The sequence below is a fragment of the Heliangelus exortis genome, chromosome 11 (assembly GCF_036169615.1).
Source record: "Heliangelus exortis chromosome 11, bHelExo1.hap1, whole genome shotgun sequence".
Classification (NCBI taxonomy): domain Eukaryota; kingdom Metazoa; phylum Chordata; class Aves; order Apodiformes; family Trochilidae; genus Heliangelus; species Heliangelus exortis.
In genome coordinates this window covers 20,371,711-20,385,919 of record NC_092432.1, presented here as the reverse complement: position 1 = coordinate 20,385,919, position 14,209 = coordinate 20,371,711, and the positions used below count along the sequence as shown (strand labels likewise).

At 40.2% G+C, this 14,209-nt stretch overlaps 1 protein-coding gene across 1 annotated transcript in view; it reads right to left on the bottom strand.

Moving 5' to 3' along the window:
- Positions 1-340: 340 nt before the first annotated feature.
- MYO5A (myosin VA) overlaps positions 341-14,209 on the bottom strand; it is a 108,046-nt gene continuing 94,177 nt past the window's right edge. Inside the window, exons 33-41 of the mRNA XM_071755165.1 lie at positions 13,686-13,779; positions 10,946-11,092; positions 10,395-10,549; positions 9,166-9,255; positions 7,604-7,754; positions 6,512-6,794; positions 5,506-5,680; positions 4,551-4,631; positions 341-3,671 (exon numbers count right to left, since the gene is read on the bottom strand). Of these exons, the coding sequence (XP_071611266.1) occupies positions 3,519-3,671; positions 4,551-4,631; positions 5,506-5,680; positions 6,512-6,794; positions 7,604-7,754; positions 9,166-9,255; positions 10,395-10,549; positions 10,946-11,092; positions 13,686-13,779 (1,329 nt within the window). The 3' untranslated portion in view covers positions 341-3,518. The remainder of the gene's footprint in view (positions 3,672-4,550; positions 4,632-5,505; positions 5,681-6,511; positions 6,795-7,603; positions 7,755-9,165; positions 9,256-10,394; positions 10,550-10,945; positions 11,093-13,685; positions 13,780-14,209) is intronic.

The following is a 14,209-nucleotide window of genomic DNA, read 5'->3' as shown; positions in this document are numbered from 1 at the left end:
CATGCCCACAGCCAAGTGCCCCAGAGCTCTCACGGCACAGAAGGCAGCGTTTTAGCCAAGGAAAAACCCCAATTCTTGTTCCAGTAACAGTTAATCTTTGGTGACAATACACCCTAACACAGGTGAGTTACATCAAACACAGTATTTTCAGATTTGCACAGTGGTTTACAGCACACTGCTGGTATCTGGGTGTGTCCTCACACAACCCTCAGATAATGACTCCCCTGGCAGGCAACACAAAAGTCTGCCAGGAAGGTAGAGGGGACACCTGGGAACTACAGCAGCACAGAGAGAGAGATGCACACCCAACCAGGCAAAGAAAAAAAACCCAGAGCAAATCTTACAGCTGTATTTTTATTTGGACTTTTTCCAGTGATAGCTATTAGGCTACAGTTTTTATGATGCATACATTTACTAAGTACAACATCAGACACTACAACAGATTAGAGCTCAGGTCATTCTGACAATGTTTTGGTTTTCATCTATTTACTGTAGTGGCATTGAGTGAAAACCCACGTTTGGAGGCTTTCATTTATCACATGAACTATCAGCATCTTAAAAACCCAAGTGCTTATGCATGGTTTTTGTACGGTACTTGAAATGTATCCAGTTTAAATCACAAATTACATAGACCTTCAAATTGCAAATGCTGGTGTTTCCAAGTTGGGAACAAGTGTTATTGGATATCAATCCACTTTTTGACATTGAAGTTGATCCTTTTTTTTTTTTTTTTTTTTTTTTTTTTTTCTTGTGATCAATCACATTTAACAGAGTAGCACTTTCAGGTTCCATCTCAGACTGAAGCCTGAGAACAATTTTTCAAAATTTAGGTAGAAGACTGTGTCCTAAACATCAGAATAAAATGATCACTGGAATAAAAATACACCAAACTGAATGAGGTAATTATTGTGCAAAATCTCTAGAATAAGATAATCCTAAAGGGCCATTGACTAGTATTTTTCCAGCATCTGATAAACTCTATCATAGCTTTAGATAATAAATTAAAATATAAAAGATATGTCCACATAAAAGCATAATAATGACTGAAAGGAAAAAAAAAAAAAAGTTGTTAAAATAATTCTACATTATATTCCATAGTTAGAGATATTAATCCTAAAGTGAGAGATATATTATACACTGACACTAAAATTTTACCTCTGAAAAGTGCATGTAAAATACTGTCATGTAAAATGTTAGATGAATTTTACCACACATCTATTCCAACTTAAAAGTATTTTCCTTTACAACATGTCAAGCAGCATATAGTTTTCATGTGATATAAAAGTAATACCAGTCGAACCACTGAGTTTAAGGATAGTAACTATAAATTACTAAACACTACTTTTTTAAGGAAACAAGATACAATAAGGCTTTTTACAGGTAAACAAACTTAAAAAATAAACAAAAATACATTTAGGCATACATTTTAATACACTAATGCTTAAGGAGTGGATACATTTCCTGATCTACAGTATGAACATACTGTAATGCCAATTGTTTGGTTTTCAATAGAAGAAAAAATTTATAGGTCAGCATGTTCTCATGTGTTTTCTTTCCTAACCTCATGACTGGATGCAAAGGCTTTCCCACTACATTCTCATAAGTACAGCACCCCTAACAGTCTGAAAACTACATTATGCCTTATTTGGAGCCACTTAAAGGTAGCTGTAGCTTCAGAAATCAAGTAATGTTTGAAAAAGAGTGTTTGGTACACCATGCAGAGGAAAACAATCTCATTCATTCAGCAAAGGTCATTGAAAACATTTAGGTAATGCAGCTTTGGAAGTACTGCCATGATCCCTCAAACACCATATGGAGCATTCTGAAAATAAGACAATAGGAGCATGACACTGACAAAGTTTAGGTTGTCCTTCCTACAAGTTTTAGCAACCATACAACCAGCGTATCTACCTCTGAACTAAACCAGAACTGTCTCAGTCTGCTTAACAGCACATTTTTTTTTTTTTCCTGTGAATTTGCAGGCAAACAGATTAGTACCAAATAGGCTAGCAGTGTACCTCTAGGTTACTTCCCAATATTTTAAAAGAAATCAATGTTAATGCTAAGCTGTTAATTATAATACACAAAAAACATTGCACAGTGCAACTGAGCAGTGTGTGTGGTTTCAAAAAAATATGTATATATTTTTTGTGCCATACACCACAAACTGCTTGTGTTTTGAAGCTCAGAACTGGCACCGCTAGCACGGCTCCTGCAATCACACTGCACACTGTGAATTCTGTACAGCAGATACAAGATGTGTGAGGCAGAAAAATCTTTCCAGTAAGATGTGCAATATCCAAAATAACTCAGTCTCTCGTGCACTCTGGGTCTCCAACAATTATAACACGAGTCGTGGCCAAATGACAGCATCCGAGTCAAAACCTATTTAACGTTCTTGTTAGTCAGTGTTTCAAAGAATGACAGCCTTGGGCTACTGCAAAATTTTCTATTTAAGTATAGAAATTAAATTAAAATATAAAAGAATACTTTTGTTTGTTTGTTTTGTTTGCTTTTTTAATGGCAACAAAGCAAAAGAGACTATTCAAAACACACATGTTTCGAGGGGCTAGAGACAAAAAAGAAGAATAGACAGACTAAAAAAATCTAAATAAATACTAAAATCATTATTGACTTCTGATCATTTGCTTCAAGATTCTGTACTTTAAAATAACTATTTTTAAAAATAACTTAACATATAATTTCCAGTGTGCTACTTGTGCTTAGTTACCATTTTCCTCTACAGGCATTGATACCTTTTGCAAAAATGCAGTTAAAATAACAGAGTGAACTGGACTATAAATAAGGTTGACAACAAAAAATGAAATATTTTATTTTTAGTGCCTAGTATGATATTGTCATACAGTTAAAAGAACACAATATGCAGCAGCAATTTAGTATGCTTGGTAAACCACAGTACTAACAAATGAACACCTAAGGTATGGCATATAGTGAGCTATAATACTTATCACTAGAATTCATGTCAAACTGACATAAATAAGGAAGTGGTTTAAGAAATCACTTTGTATAGTGCCAGTTTGTGTTTCTCCATTCCAGTTTTTACAAATTAAATGTAACAGGCTCCCCAGTGAGTGTGTGTTCTACAAAATGCCTTACTTTCAAGTCTTCCATGTTCAGGACTCTGACTGTCCCCATTGGTCCCTGCCTATGAGAAGATTACATCTGGAGTTTAATTTACACTATTTAAATATGTTACTAAAGATCTAAAAATGTCTCTAGAGAGCTGAAGACACAATATTTGCCCGAGCCCCAACTCCATATTCTGGAAATTTATGAATGAGTGATGTCCTCATAACTGCAATGACTGAACACAGATGCATCTTTCTACCAGCCTTCAGTCTGTGCTGCTGGTGGGCAGTTTCCCACCTACTTTTACTACAGATCTGGGCATATATGGACTGTTCAGAAATGGTGTTTGCAGGGGCTCACTATGTTCTAATGGGTCAAGATATCAGGAAACTGGTTCTCCATCTAACCCTGCTGGTACCTCCTTGGGATCAGACACGTGATATGAAGCCCAGGCCCAAGCTGGCTGGGATCTGAATGGTTTCTAATGCCAGAGAGGATGGATTAAATGGGAAAGTAACAGGGAAGATGTGTTTAGCATCCATGAGCAACTGAGGAGAGTCCTTCCTGTCCCGCAGACGCAGCTGCAAAGATAAGAAAGTGATAAGATTAGCATTTAGCCACTTCAGTGATAACAATCACCTTGCAAAGTATTTGCACAGTATTTCACCTGTGCTCACAGCCACACAGGCTGTGCTACTCTGACCTGACACATTTGCAACAACTGCATCTATAAACTGGGGGTACTGGAGCTACTTTTATCATTTTAGGTTCTGCACATCTTCCTTTTACAACACAATCTAAAGATCTTTAGATTCTTTGCAAAAGGTAGAATTTGCTCACTATCTGGTAACTGTATCTTTTCAGTAAGTGGAATTATCACTTCATCTCAGTTCTACCTTCCCAATCTCCCTTGTCCTCCCAGTAATTTAATTAGCTTTCTAACAGACCTGAAATATCTTTTTACATTTTATTTTGCTTTACTGGCCGGCTTCTCTTTTCATTTCATTTTCATTTCATTTTCATCAATATAAATAAAACTAGAAGAGCTAAATGAAGAACTCTGGAATGAGCACAGGCCTCACTTTTCAAAGCAATCAGAACTTCCTGTGAAGACACAGGTCTGACAAAAGTAAATCTGCATAAATAAATGTCACCATTTAAAAAGTTGGGTGTTTACATACATAAGGATGTCTAAACACAAAACCCTCTCACCTTCCAAAAACCTCATATGCACCTACAGGGAAACCAACATTTTCATGCAAGTCTGCAGGTGGTAAACTGTGATTGCTCAAAATTTTAAAGGCTGACATTGCCTTTTCAACACAGCTAAACAGTGATACCTAAAAAAGCCTGGTTTGCTTCACATCCCTGAATCTATCTCAGGACACAGGCTATTTTGGCTCATCAGAGGGTTTCCTAGAAATAGACAAATGATTTTTGAGGAAAATCTAGAGCCATACCTGTATTGTACGTATAAAGGATACCAAGACTCTCTCTTCAAACTCATTAACTGGAGTATACAAATTCAGGACTTTCACAATCTGTGAAGAACAGCAACAATTCTTAGGTTCATTTCAGAATCAACAGACACGCCACCCATGGTTGCTAATAATATACTTTTTAAATTAGCTGGTTTTAAATAAAAAATTCTTTACAAGTATTTGTCGGGTTTTTGCCTTTTTTTTCAGTCACACGGAATTCCTTCACCTGCTTAATGCTATGTTACACCATTGCCTCCTTCAGAACACGTGTTCTTTGGAGGTAGAAATTCTGAATTTCTATGTGTGTGTAGAAAATACAAAACTATAGAAAAATCAGATGGTAAGTAACTGATTGTGTTCCTATACCCCCTGGAAACGTGCTGTATTACTCACACTAATTTTGACCCTATAATTAAGACCTTCTGCAGATTCCACTCAAGACAGTCTTATAACTTTACTATTTTTCAAAAGAGTGGGCGATTTCTCTATAAAATAGGAAAAAAACCACCAAAGGAAAGAACTGAATTGCAAGGATTTTATTTGCAGACCCTGAGCCAAGAGCTCTGTGTGAACTGTCCATTAACTTGACTGAATACTAAATGATGGCAGAAAGATCATTTCCCAGTATTCTAGGCAGAGCTGACTGGAGTACAGAGACACCTTTCAGTGAAGTTTTCTCTAAGGATTTTCACAAAGGTACTGTACACAGTGCACAATCTATTGAGCTTCCTCTCATTTATCCAAAACTTATCTCGAACATCAGATCTCAAGAAGGTCTGGTGTTTTTTTTGCCCCTCCAACTTATCTGCTTTAGCTGTACTAATGCAAAACTAAGGAAGAAATCTTTAATCCGTGTGGGAGAGCAGTGCAGACAGACACAGCACAACAGAGCAGAGAACTGCTTAGAAGTGACAGAACTTGAGAGTTTGCTTACCTGGGCAGTAGTCAGTGCATTGCACATTGAACAAATGGCTTCTGCATCTTCATCCGTTTTCTTTTTTACTTGCAAGAGCTGTGCAGCCTGGATAAGGGGTTCCAGTGTCTCTTTAGCCCCACTATTCATCAAATTTTTATCACGTAGCCATTCTTCCAGTTGACTCACATTATACCTGTACAAAGAGATATCAATACATCCATAGGATTATGGCTAAATCAAAAGCATCTGCCACTTCTCTTCCCCAGTGTTTCTTCAGATGCACCACCCAGTGCTTCTTCTTTGTCCTTTTGTTTTTTCTTTACACTTATCATTTCTTGTAATTTCATCTTAATACTGTTTCCTTCTGATTAAGGCAAGAAATTGTGAGCTTCAAAACCGTTTGCCACTATGGCTGAAGACCTACACTAACCAGCTCTTCCCATCTGTTCCTGTTCCTATTAATTGCAGGAATGTGACAAGTAGAAGAAGTTTCAGCAAAAGAGATTTTGTCCACGCAAATGTGGAGTGAGGATTTCCAAGGTTACCTGAAGGACTGGAATGCCTGAACTAAACCTCCTGGCAATGAAATGCCAGTTGAATTCATTGGACAAATGATGCCAAATGCAGGAACAGAACACGGTGGCTTTGCCACAGGATGCAGCAGAGTGTGGATGAATGCAGCTGTTCCTTGCCACCAGCAGATGTGAGGTGTGTTTGCTGCTCTCCAAAAGTTGAGAAAGCAACTACCAACATTGCAGCTACAGTTCTGACTCCTACTTGATGATGGAACACTTTTGCTTTGCTTCTACCACATTTCCTTGAAAGTCAGAAAGGACTTTGCTCAGTTAACCAAGCTCTTTTTAACTGAAACGCACAGTATCAGTTTAACAGCACCTACAACTGTGTGCAGCAAAAGAAATATTCAAAATGCATCTGCTGTTCTATCAAAATGATAACAAACGTCAAGAGTTCACTAAGATTTCCAGCAGCACATTCAAGAGAAGTATAAAACAAGCTCTCCCACCTTATCTGCATTCCTTTGCTCCACGAGCACATGTCCTTGCGCAGGAGAAGATTATTCAGCGTTACAGCCCCGATGATGTAGAACATCTGCTTGACAACCTGCTTGATCAGCTCTGGGTCCATTCCGTGCTGACACATCACTGAGTGGAAAGAGTTCAGCTGCCGAATAATGGAGTCCAAAGTGTAGGTTCCCTCATCAGCAATGCTGGACGTTCTCTTCCTCAGCCCGGTTGGCTTCACCCCTGAGACACCTTGGATAGTCTCATGCTCCAGCATTCCTGAAACTGGGTTTGATTGACAACGTTAGTGTAACAACTGGAAGTTGCAGACAAGCATACACGTCGTGGAAGGCATCAAAAGAGCATTTACACAGAAAGAGCAAGGTGGGCTTCCTGCCAGCCACTGCTTCACCATCATTCCCAGTAATTCCGTGTCCCACCACGTTCTGCAAAATCTAAACCGACAGGGTTTTTGTAAAGATTGCAGCGTGGGTGTTTGAAAGGAAGGTCTAACTAGCCCAGCAAAATATCTTTTTCCCCTGATAGTCATAGTAGCAGCAGTCACAAACCAAAAGCTGTCCCATTTTTCTAAATATTATGATTGGAAAATATAATGAAAGTCTGAGTGAGAGTACTGTCTGACAAGAAAAATTACAAGTGCCTTTAATGAAAAGAACCTCTCTGAATGTGAGCTTCGTGACTGCTGGCTATTTCATTGCTAATTGCTGCCCATAATGACAACAAACTGTTTTTTGTCCATACTTGTTTTAATTATGAGTGCTCATGTAATTAAAGCCTAATTTTTCCACGGGATATTTCCCAACAGACAGGGCAATAAACACAGACTGTCCTAAGAGTTTCTTCCTGTAAATGCACGATTCATGGCAAGCATGAATAAGGTAAATCAATTTATTCTGCCACTGCCAGTAGAACCACCCACAGTTGAGTTTTTAGTCCCACACAACCCGTTCAGTGTAGTCCTTGTCATCTATAAAGAGAATACCACACGAACTAAAAGCCACAGGATATTACCACCATCACAGTTTTCTATTTGGTCCAACAATGTGAAGTTATGGAATTCAGCTTTGCCTCACCTATCATTGGTTGCAGAACGTTTTCCAACACTCGGACAAGCTGTTGGTAGATCTGAATGGCCAAGTCACTCAGTACTTGTCTGTATTCAGCTAGATCAAAATTAGTGAGGCAGTGTTCATTTTGACGAGGTGTATTATGCTTCATAAACCCCTGCATTAATTAAGTAACAGAAACAAATGCTTCAGCAGACCACAAAAATATTACACAAACACAGTATTTATATTTTCTTTGTGCGACTGACAAATAATCCTTTCAAGATAAGTTGAATCCCCTCAGAACTTTAATTTGGAAGTTCTTCTGATTGAGACTAATTCTAGGATTTGCTTTTCAATTGTGATTGGTGCAATATCTCTTTCATAGACTTGTACCTTGAAGCATCTGACACAGGAACAAACTCTGCCAACTTTCTGGCAGGTAAGGCCCTTCCCTCATTCTCACATTCTCACCTGGCCACATACAGCCAAAAGCCCAGTTAATTTTGGAGAAGAAATTAGGCATATGACAGCCTCCAAATATAAATTGTTCTGCCACACTGTGGTTAAAGGGCTAATACTGCCTTTTTCATAAGAAGCCTAGTGAATAATTTCTAGACAACATAATGGCAGCAGCCAGATTTCCTTAATGTGAGTTGGTGCTTTCAGGAGCACAGAATCACCCAGTCTCTGTCCCCCAGCACAGAGGGAATCATAGAATCCTAGAATTGGCTGGGTTGGAAGGGACCTCAGAGCTCCTCAAGTCCAACCCTTGATCCACTCCCCCCGTGGTTCCCAGCCCATGGCACTGAGTGCCACATCCAGGCTCTTTTGAAATATCTCCAGGGATGGAGAATCCACCCCTTCCCTGGGCAGCCCATTCCAATGGCTGATCACCCTCTCCAGAAAGAAATTCTTTCTAATGTCCAACCTAAACCTCCCCTGGCACAACTTGAGACCTCTTGTGCCCTCTTGTCTTGCTGAGAGTTGCCTGGGAAAAGAGCCCAACCCCCCCCTGGCTCCAACCTCCTTTCAGGGAGTTGGAGAGAGTGATGAGGTCTCCCCTGAGCCTCCTCTTCTCCAGCTTCAACACCCCCAGCTCCCTCAGCCTCTCCTCATAGGATCTGTGCTCCAGTCCCTTCCCCAGCCCAGTTGCCTCCTTTGGACCTGCTCCAGCACCTCAATCTCCTTCCTGAGCTGAGGGGCCCAGAACTGGACACAGGACTCAAGCTGTGGCCTCCCCAGGGCTGAGCACAGGGGCAGAATCCCTTCCCTGGACCTGCTGGCCACGCTGTTCCTGAGCCAGCCCAGGATGCCATTGGCCTTCTTGGCCACCTGGGCACACTGCTGGTTCCTCTTCAGCTTCCTGGCAATCCAGACTCCCAGGTCCCTCTCTGTCTGGCTGCTCTCCAACCACTCTGTGCCCAGCTGCTTCAGATCTTACCTTCCCGTGCTTTCCACCTCGATTCCAAAAAGTACAGCCATTTTAAGAGACTTTTGCTACATTTTGAGTTATTACAGGATTTTGCTAGAGAACAGTGCTCACAGAAATAGCCCAGAGAAGGAAGCAGGGCAGGAGCAGTGCTTACCTCTTCTCCGCTATACTGCTTCAGACAGTGCAAAAATCTGCAGGTGTTAGACAGCCAGAAGGACACTGTTTCAAAGTCATCACCTCTTTTCTGAAAATAAAAACACGTGTCAAAGAAGACTGGTAAGAGGAATGAAGTTATAAAATGTTAGATAAACAATTAAACACTGAATTGTAGCTACTTGCTTGTATCTACTCAGATTCGGACCTTTTCAAAGCTTTGTGTGTTCCAATCATGTATTAGAGGAGCATGATTTTTGACAAAATACCATTAAACACCCTCTCTGCTTTCTGAAATTTTTTTCAAGAACATTCTGAGTATGATTTCTTCCAGTTATGATCTTTCTGTGTCGTGCAGACCCATCCTAAATGCTCTATGCAGAACATCACAGAGCAACGTGACTATATTCCCAAAATGCCCATTCTGTGGCACAGTGGCTCCTGTGAAGAGCCCAGTAGGGAGGATGGGAATGATGCAAAGCCAACAGGAAAAGAAGACAATAATTCAGTGTTGATGAATGTCCCTTTCATCATAACCAATCTGGCTGCTTGATATGGAAAACAAAACAAACCAACAAATCCTCCTAACCAAAGAACACAGAATCTCGTATATGCTAAGTAATTAACATTTCTAGACCTCTGTAACTTGCAGTCCATTCACTTAAAAATGTCCAGAAATTTGCATGAACACCTAAGCTCCTGCAGTATTGTTTACTTAATATTTTTTCAGAGCATTTCGCTTGATTAAACGCTTGCTTTTTCGGAGCACATTTATTTAAAAACTAAAAAACCTCCATGAAGAATAAAGCATATGCATGTCTTAATAATGCCTTCAGGATAACCCTGGCTTACCATCCTGGCCAACTCATTGAAAAGACTTTAGTCAGTAATGTATTAGCATTAATGTTAATTAAATGAAGCCAATGAGGAAATCTGTGAAGCAAAACTGCATATGCAAGTTTTTAATTAAGCATTCTGGAGAAGACTCACTATGCAAACTTTGACTACATCCAAAACTTTAAAGACATAGCTTTGAAGGAGGAAGATTATTAAAAAAAATAAGTAATGAAAAAAAAAATTTTAAGACAATTTTTCATTACATAAGTGGGAGGAGTTTACTTATGAGAAATTCAGAGCCAATTCACTGAAAGCCTCTTCCTCACTCCCCTGAGGCAAAATGGAAAGCAAATTTTAAATCCCTATTTTTCTAAACTGAGCAGACTAACCAACCTTCAACACTTTTTTGATGCCATTGATGGTGGAAGTCAGCAGGGACCTCACTTTTTGGTCATCATTAAGGTAATCTGCGTGGCGTACACACATGAACAAGATGTATGCTGGTAGTCCTGGAATCAGGTTGACAGCTACTCCACGTGGCTTCAGCTCTTGGGGGGAAAAAAGCACACATTGTATAAAGCATGAAGTCCTTTGAAGATGTTGTATAAGGTAATCACAACCTCCCTGGTTAACACAAGGGTAATACATACACATCTACACGTGGCCAGTCAAAACTAAGAATAAAATTAAGAAGAGCCACTTATTTCCTAAGATATCAGAAGAAAACAACATAATTGGCTGCTAAAAATATGCAGACACAGTAGTATGTACTACATTAAGCAGGAAGGGTTATTAGTTTCCAGTGGACGTTTAGGAATTCAGATAAATTGAACAGGCAAAACCAAAATAATCTATTTCTTTCATAATGCAAATTCTGTGTTCTCATGTTTTATTTTTCAGAGTGTGTGAGAGCAGAGGGGGCCATAAATGAGACAGATGCTTACCTAAAATAAGATTCTTGACAAGTTTTTGTTCGTCCTCCTTCTTATATTCTAGCATCCCTTGGAAGTCCTTTTCTTTCCGTGGGATGTTAACTGGACGGATAGGTTCATCAATGATTTGTCCAGGTGAAATGTTCTCCATCTGGCCCACTTCAGAGGGGAAATGAAAAGAAATTGCATGCTATTTCCTAGTGAAACCAATGTGCACCAGAGGAAACTATGACATTTTGAAGGAAGAACTCCAGCATATAGAACTAAGAAATACTTTCCCTGGTTCAGGATAACACTGACAAAACTCCCATTAAACAAAAAGAGAGATTGTTGATAAACTTATTTTAGGGTGGCATTCTTCCTTTGAAGAAGAGTGGAAGTGTGTTAATAGCACCCATTAATTTAAACTTACTGCTAACTTCATGGATTTTCTCTCACAAAAGCACAAAGGTGAAGCAAGAGTCATTAATCACAAAATCCCAGATTAATACTGCAAGGTTCACTGTTAACTGTTCTGCAAAACATCAGTATTTTTAAAATTGATGTTTGTTGCCTGTTGTGGTAGGTTTATGTGAACCAGCAGCCACACTGGCTCCAGCAGGACAGGGGGAGCACTGAGAGAAAGTGTAAGAAAAATCAAGATAAAGACAGTTTAACAGGCAAAGGAAAGGGAGTAGGGGAAGCAGAACAAAGGGAATCACTCTCACTCCCCCTTCCCTTCCCACAGGGGGACTGATGCCCAGCCAGCCTCCAAACAACAGTGTCCTGGTTTGGGCCAGGATAAAGGTGATTTTCTGTCTTGTACTTTTGCTTTCAGCTCAGTCTCTTGTAAGTAGTTGCACTTGCTGAAATTAACAGCAAGTTTCTCAGACAGTGTGTGCTTCTAGGACTGATGACACTTGATGTTTAGAGTTACTGCTGGAGACTGGTGTGCAGAGCCAAGGACACTGCTCAGCTCTGAGGAAAACATAAAGAGGTCCCACCTGCATCCCTCCTTTGGGGAGGAACGGACAAGATAGATGCCAGAATTGACCAAACAGAGGATTCCATCCCATACACCTCATACTCAGGATAAATCTGAGGGATCACGAGGGCCAAGCCAGATTTCCTGCTTCCAGTTTCTGTCTGCCTGCCCTTCCTGCCTTTTCCTGCCTCCCTTCCTTCACCCGGCATCCTGGAAGGATTCCATCCCTTCCTCTGCCTGTGCTCCTGATCCGTGCCAGCCCATATCTGTGTGTTCTGCCTCCAGCTCCCAACTGCTGCTGACTCCAGGAGTCCAGCCTGGACTTTCCCAGGGCTGCCCTGCAGCCTCGGGGGTGACGTGAGAGCTATTGGAGGAAAGGGGGGAGGAACATGGGATCCATTTTCCTGTATATTTGTATATATTTAGTAATTTCTCCTATTTATCATTACTGTTTCATTAAAGTTGTGTAGTTTAGTTTCCAACCCATCAGTCTCTCTCCCTTATTCTCTCTCCTTTCTTATCAGGGAGGAGAGAGAGATTAATAGAGAGAGTCTGTTACTTGGTTTAATTGCCGGGCCAGTGTTAAACCCTGACAAACAGATACCTTGCATGCAAAAAAGCCCCTTTTCTGGTCTGAGGTTAGCTGGTGAGACATAGAGAATATCACTCTGCTCAGGTCAGGTCTGCTACCTGGCTGTGTGCCCGTGTGCCCTCCCTCTGCTTACTGAGGGGGCAGAGTGGGAAAAAAAGAGAAAACCTTGACACTGTGCAAGCTCTGCTCAGCAGCAGCCAAAACACGTGCCTGTTAACAGCACTGCTTTAGCCACGGATCCAAAACACAGCATTCTGCAAGCTGCCATGAAGAAAGTTAACTCCTTCCCAGCCAGACTTACCACACCTAACTAAGGTAATTAGGTAATAAACCCAGGCAAAACTATGTTTTCAGAAACATTTTCCCACTCTGTATTGTGTATGAATACTACTGTGGTCTTGTGCACAGCAGTAGCCAAACAATATTGAAAAACTTTTTGAAAACAAACTTAGTTCAGAAAACACTGAAGAGTACAAAGGCACAGATTTCCACCTTGCTACTCAATAAAACAAGTCATTAGGCAGTAAGCTTGTTTCTGGAAAAAGCATGACCATAAAAAGCTTCTAAAAGGTTAGGACTAGGATTATTTAAAAACGTATTTATATTTCAACTTTATAACATTATTAATTGCTCTTAGCAACTAAAACTGCTTAGGCAGAAACATTGGCAGCTGTCGGTCTCATCAGTTCTCAGGGCAATACGTTGTGAAGCTCATAAAAAATTAAATTAAGCATTGTCCATATCTCAGCATTCCTATATTCAGGTTTGGACAGCAGCTCTGGATGGAGATCTCAGGCAGAAACAGTGTCACCATTCTTGGCTCCAGTGATACAGAAATCCACAACGGAAAATTTAGTAAATTATTTCTGCCTGGTTCACATTTAATATTGCTTTTGATAAAAACAGATCCTGTCTTTCAGCACACAAACAGCCCAAGTAACATTCCTTTGTGTTCAAATGTTTTTTCTGCTTTCAGAGAAACATCAGCCTCTTTTACTCATCACTTCAAAATATGACAAATCTTCTAAAGGTTTATAAAGGAACACACAGAGCTCTGGGCGTATCTCCTGTTTCTGGAATCAATTAACAGAAGTTAATGCTACTGAAGACCTTTCTGACTGCTAAGACAGAGGGATATGGTGACAATGGGATCACAAAGAGTAAACCAAAATCTTTCTACCAAAATATAAAAGTACCTTCAAGTTCACCAATCTTCTTAGCAAACACTTTCAACTGTTTCTTCAGCTTGCGGACAGTTTTGTCTTGCTTTTCAAGCTGCTCCATTAAATCCTGGAAAGTGAAACGAGAGCTGAAGACAGGAGCAAAATCCCAGCCCATGTGACAGAGACAAAATCAGTGCTGTTAGCATCACACGGAGGGGAGGAAAGCTGAAGAGTGGTGCCATCCTCTGGCTGAAGTTTGCAAGCCGGAGCCCTGCCTGGAACACGAGCCAAGTGTCACAGGGATTATTCAGTTATGTGCAGCATGAGAAAGGCAAAGCTCTCAGGTATATTCTGCAGGCACTCACAAGTAGGTCAGTTCTTATGGAAGAAGACTGCAAACACATCTCCCTAATGCTCTCTCCCTGCTCTTCCAAATGCCTCATGGAAACTATTTTCTTTGTTATTTAACACCTAGCCTGTATTTCTGCATCATTTATTCATGCCTTCAGGACTGACTCATTATTCCCACGTATCCATCTTCTAAGGTAAGAGAGAGA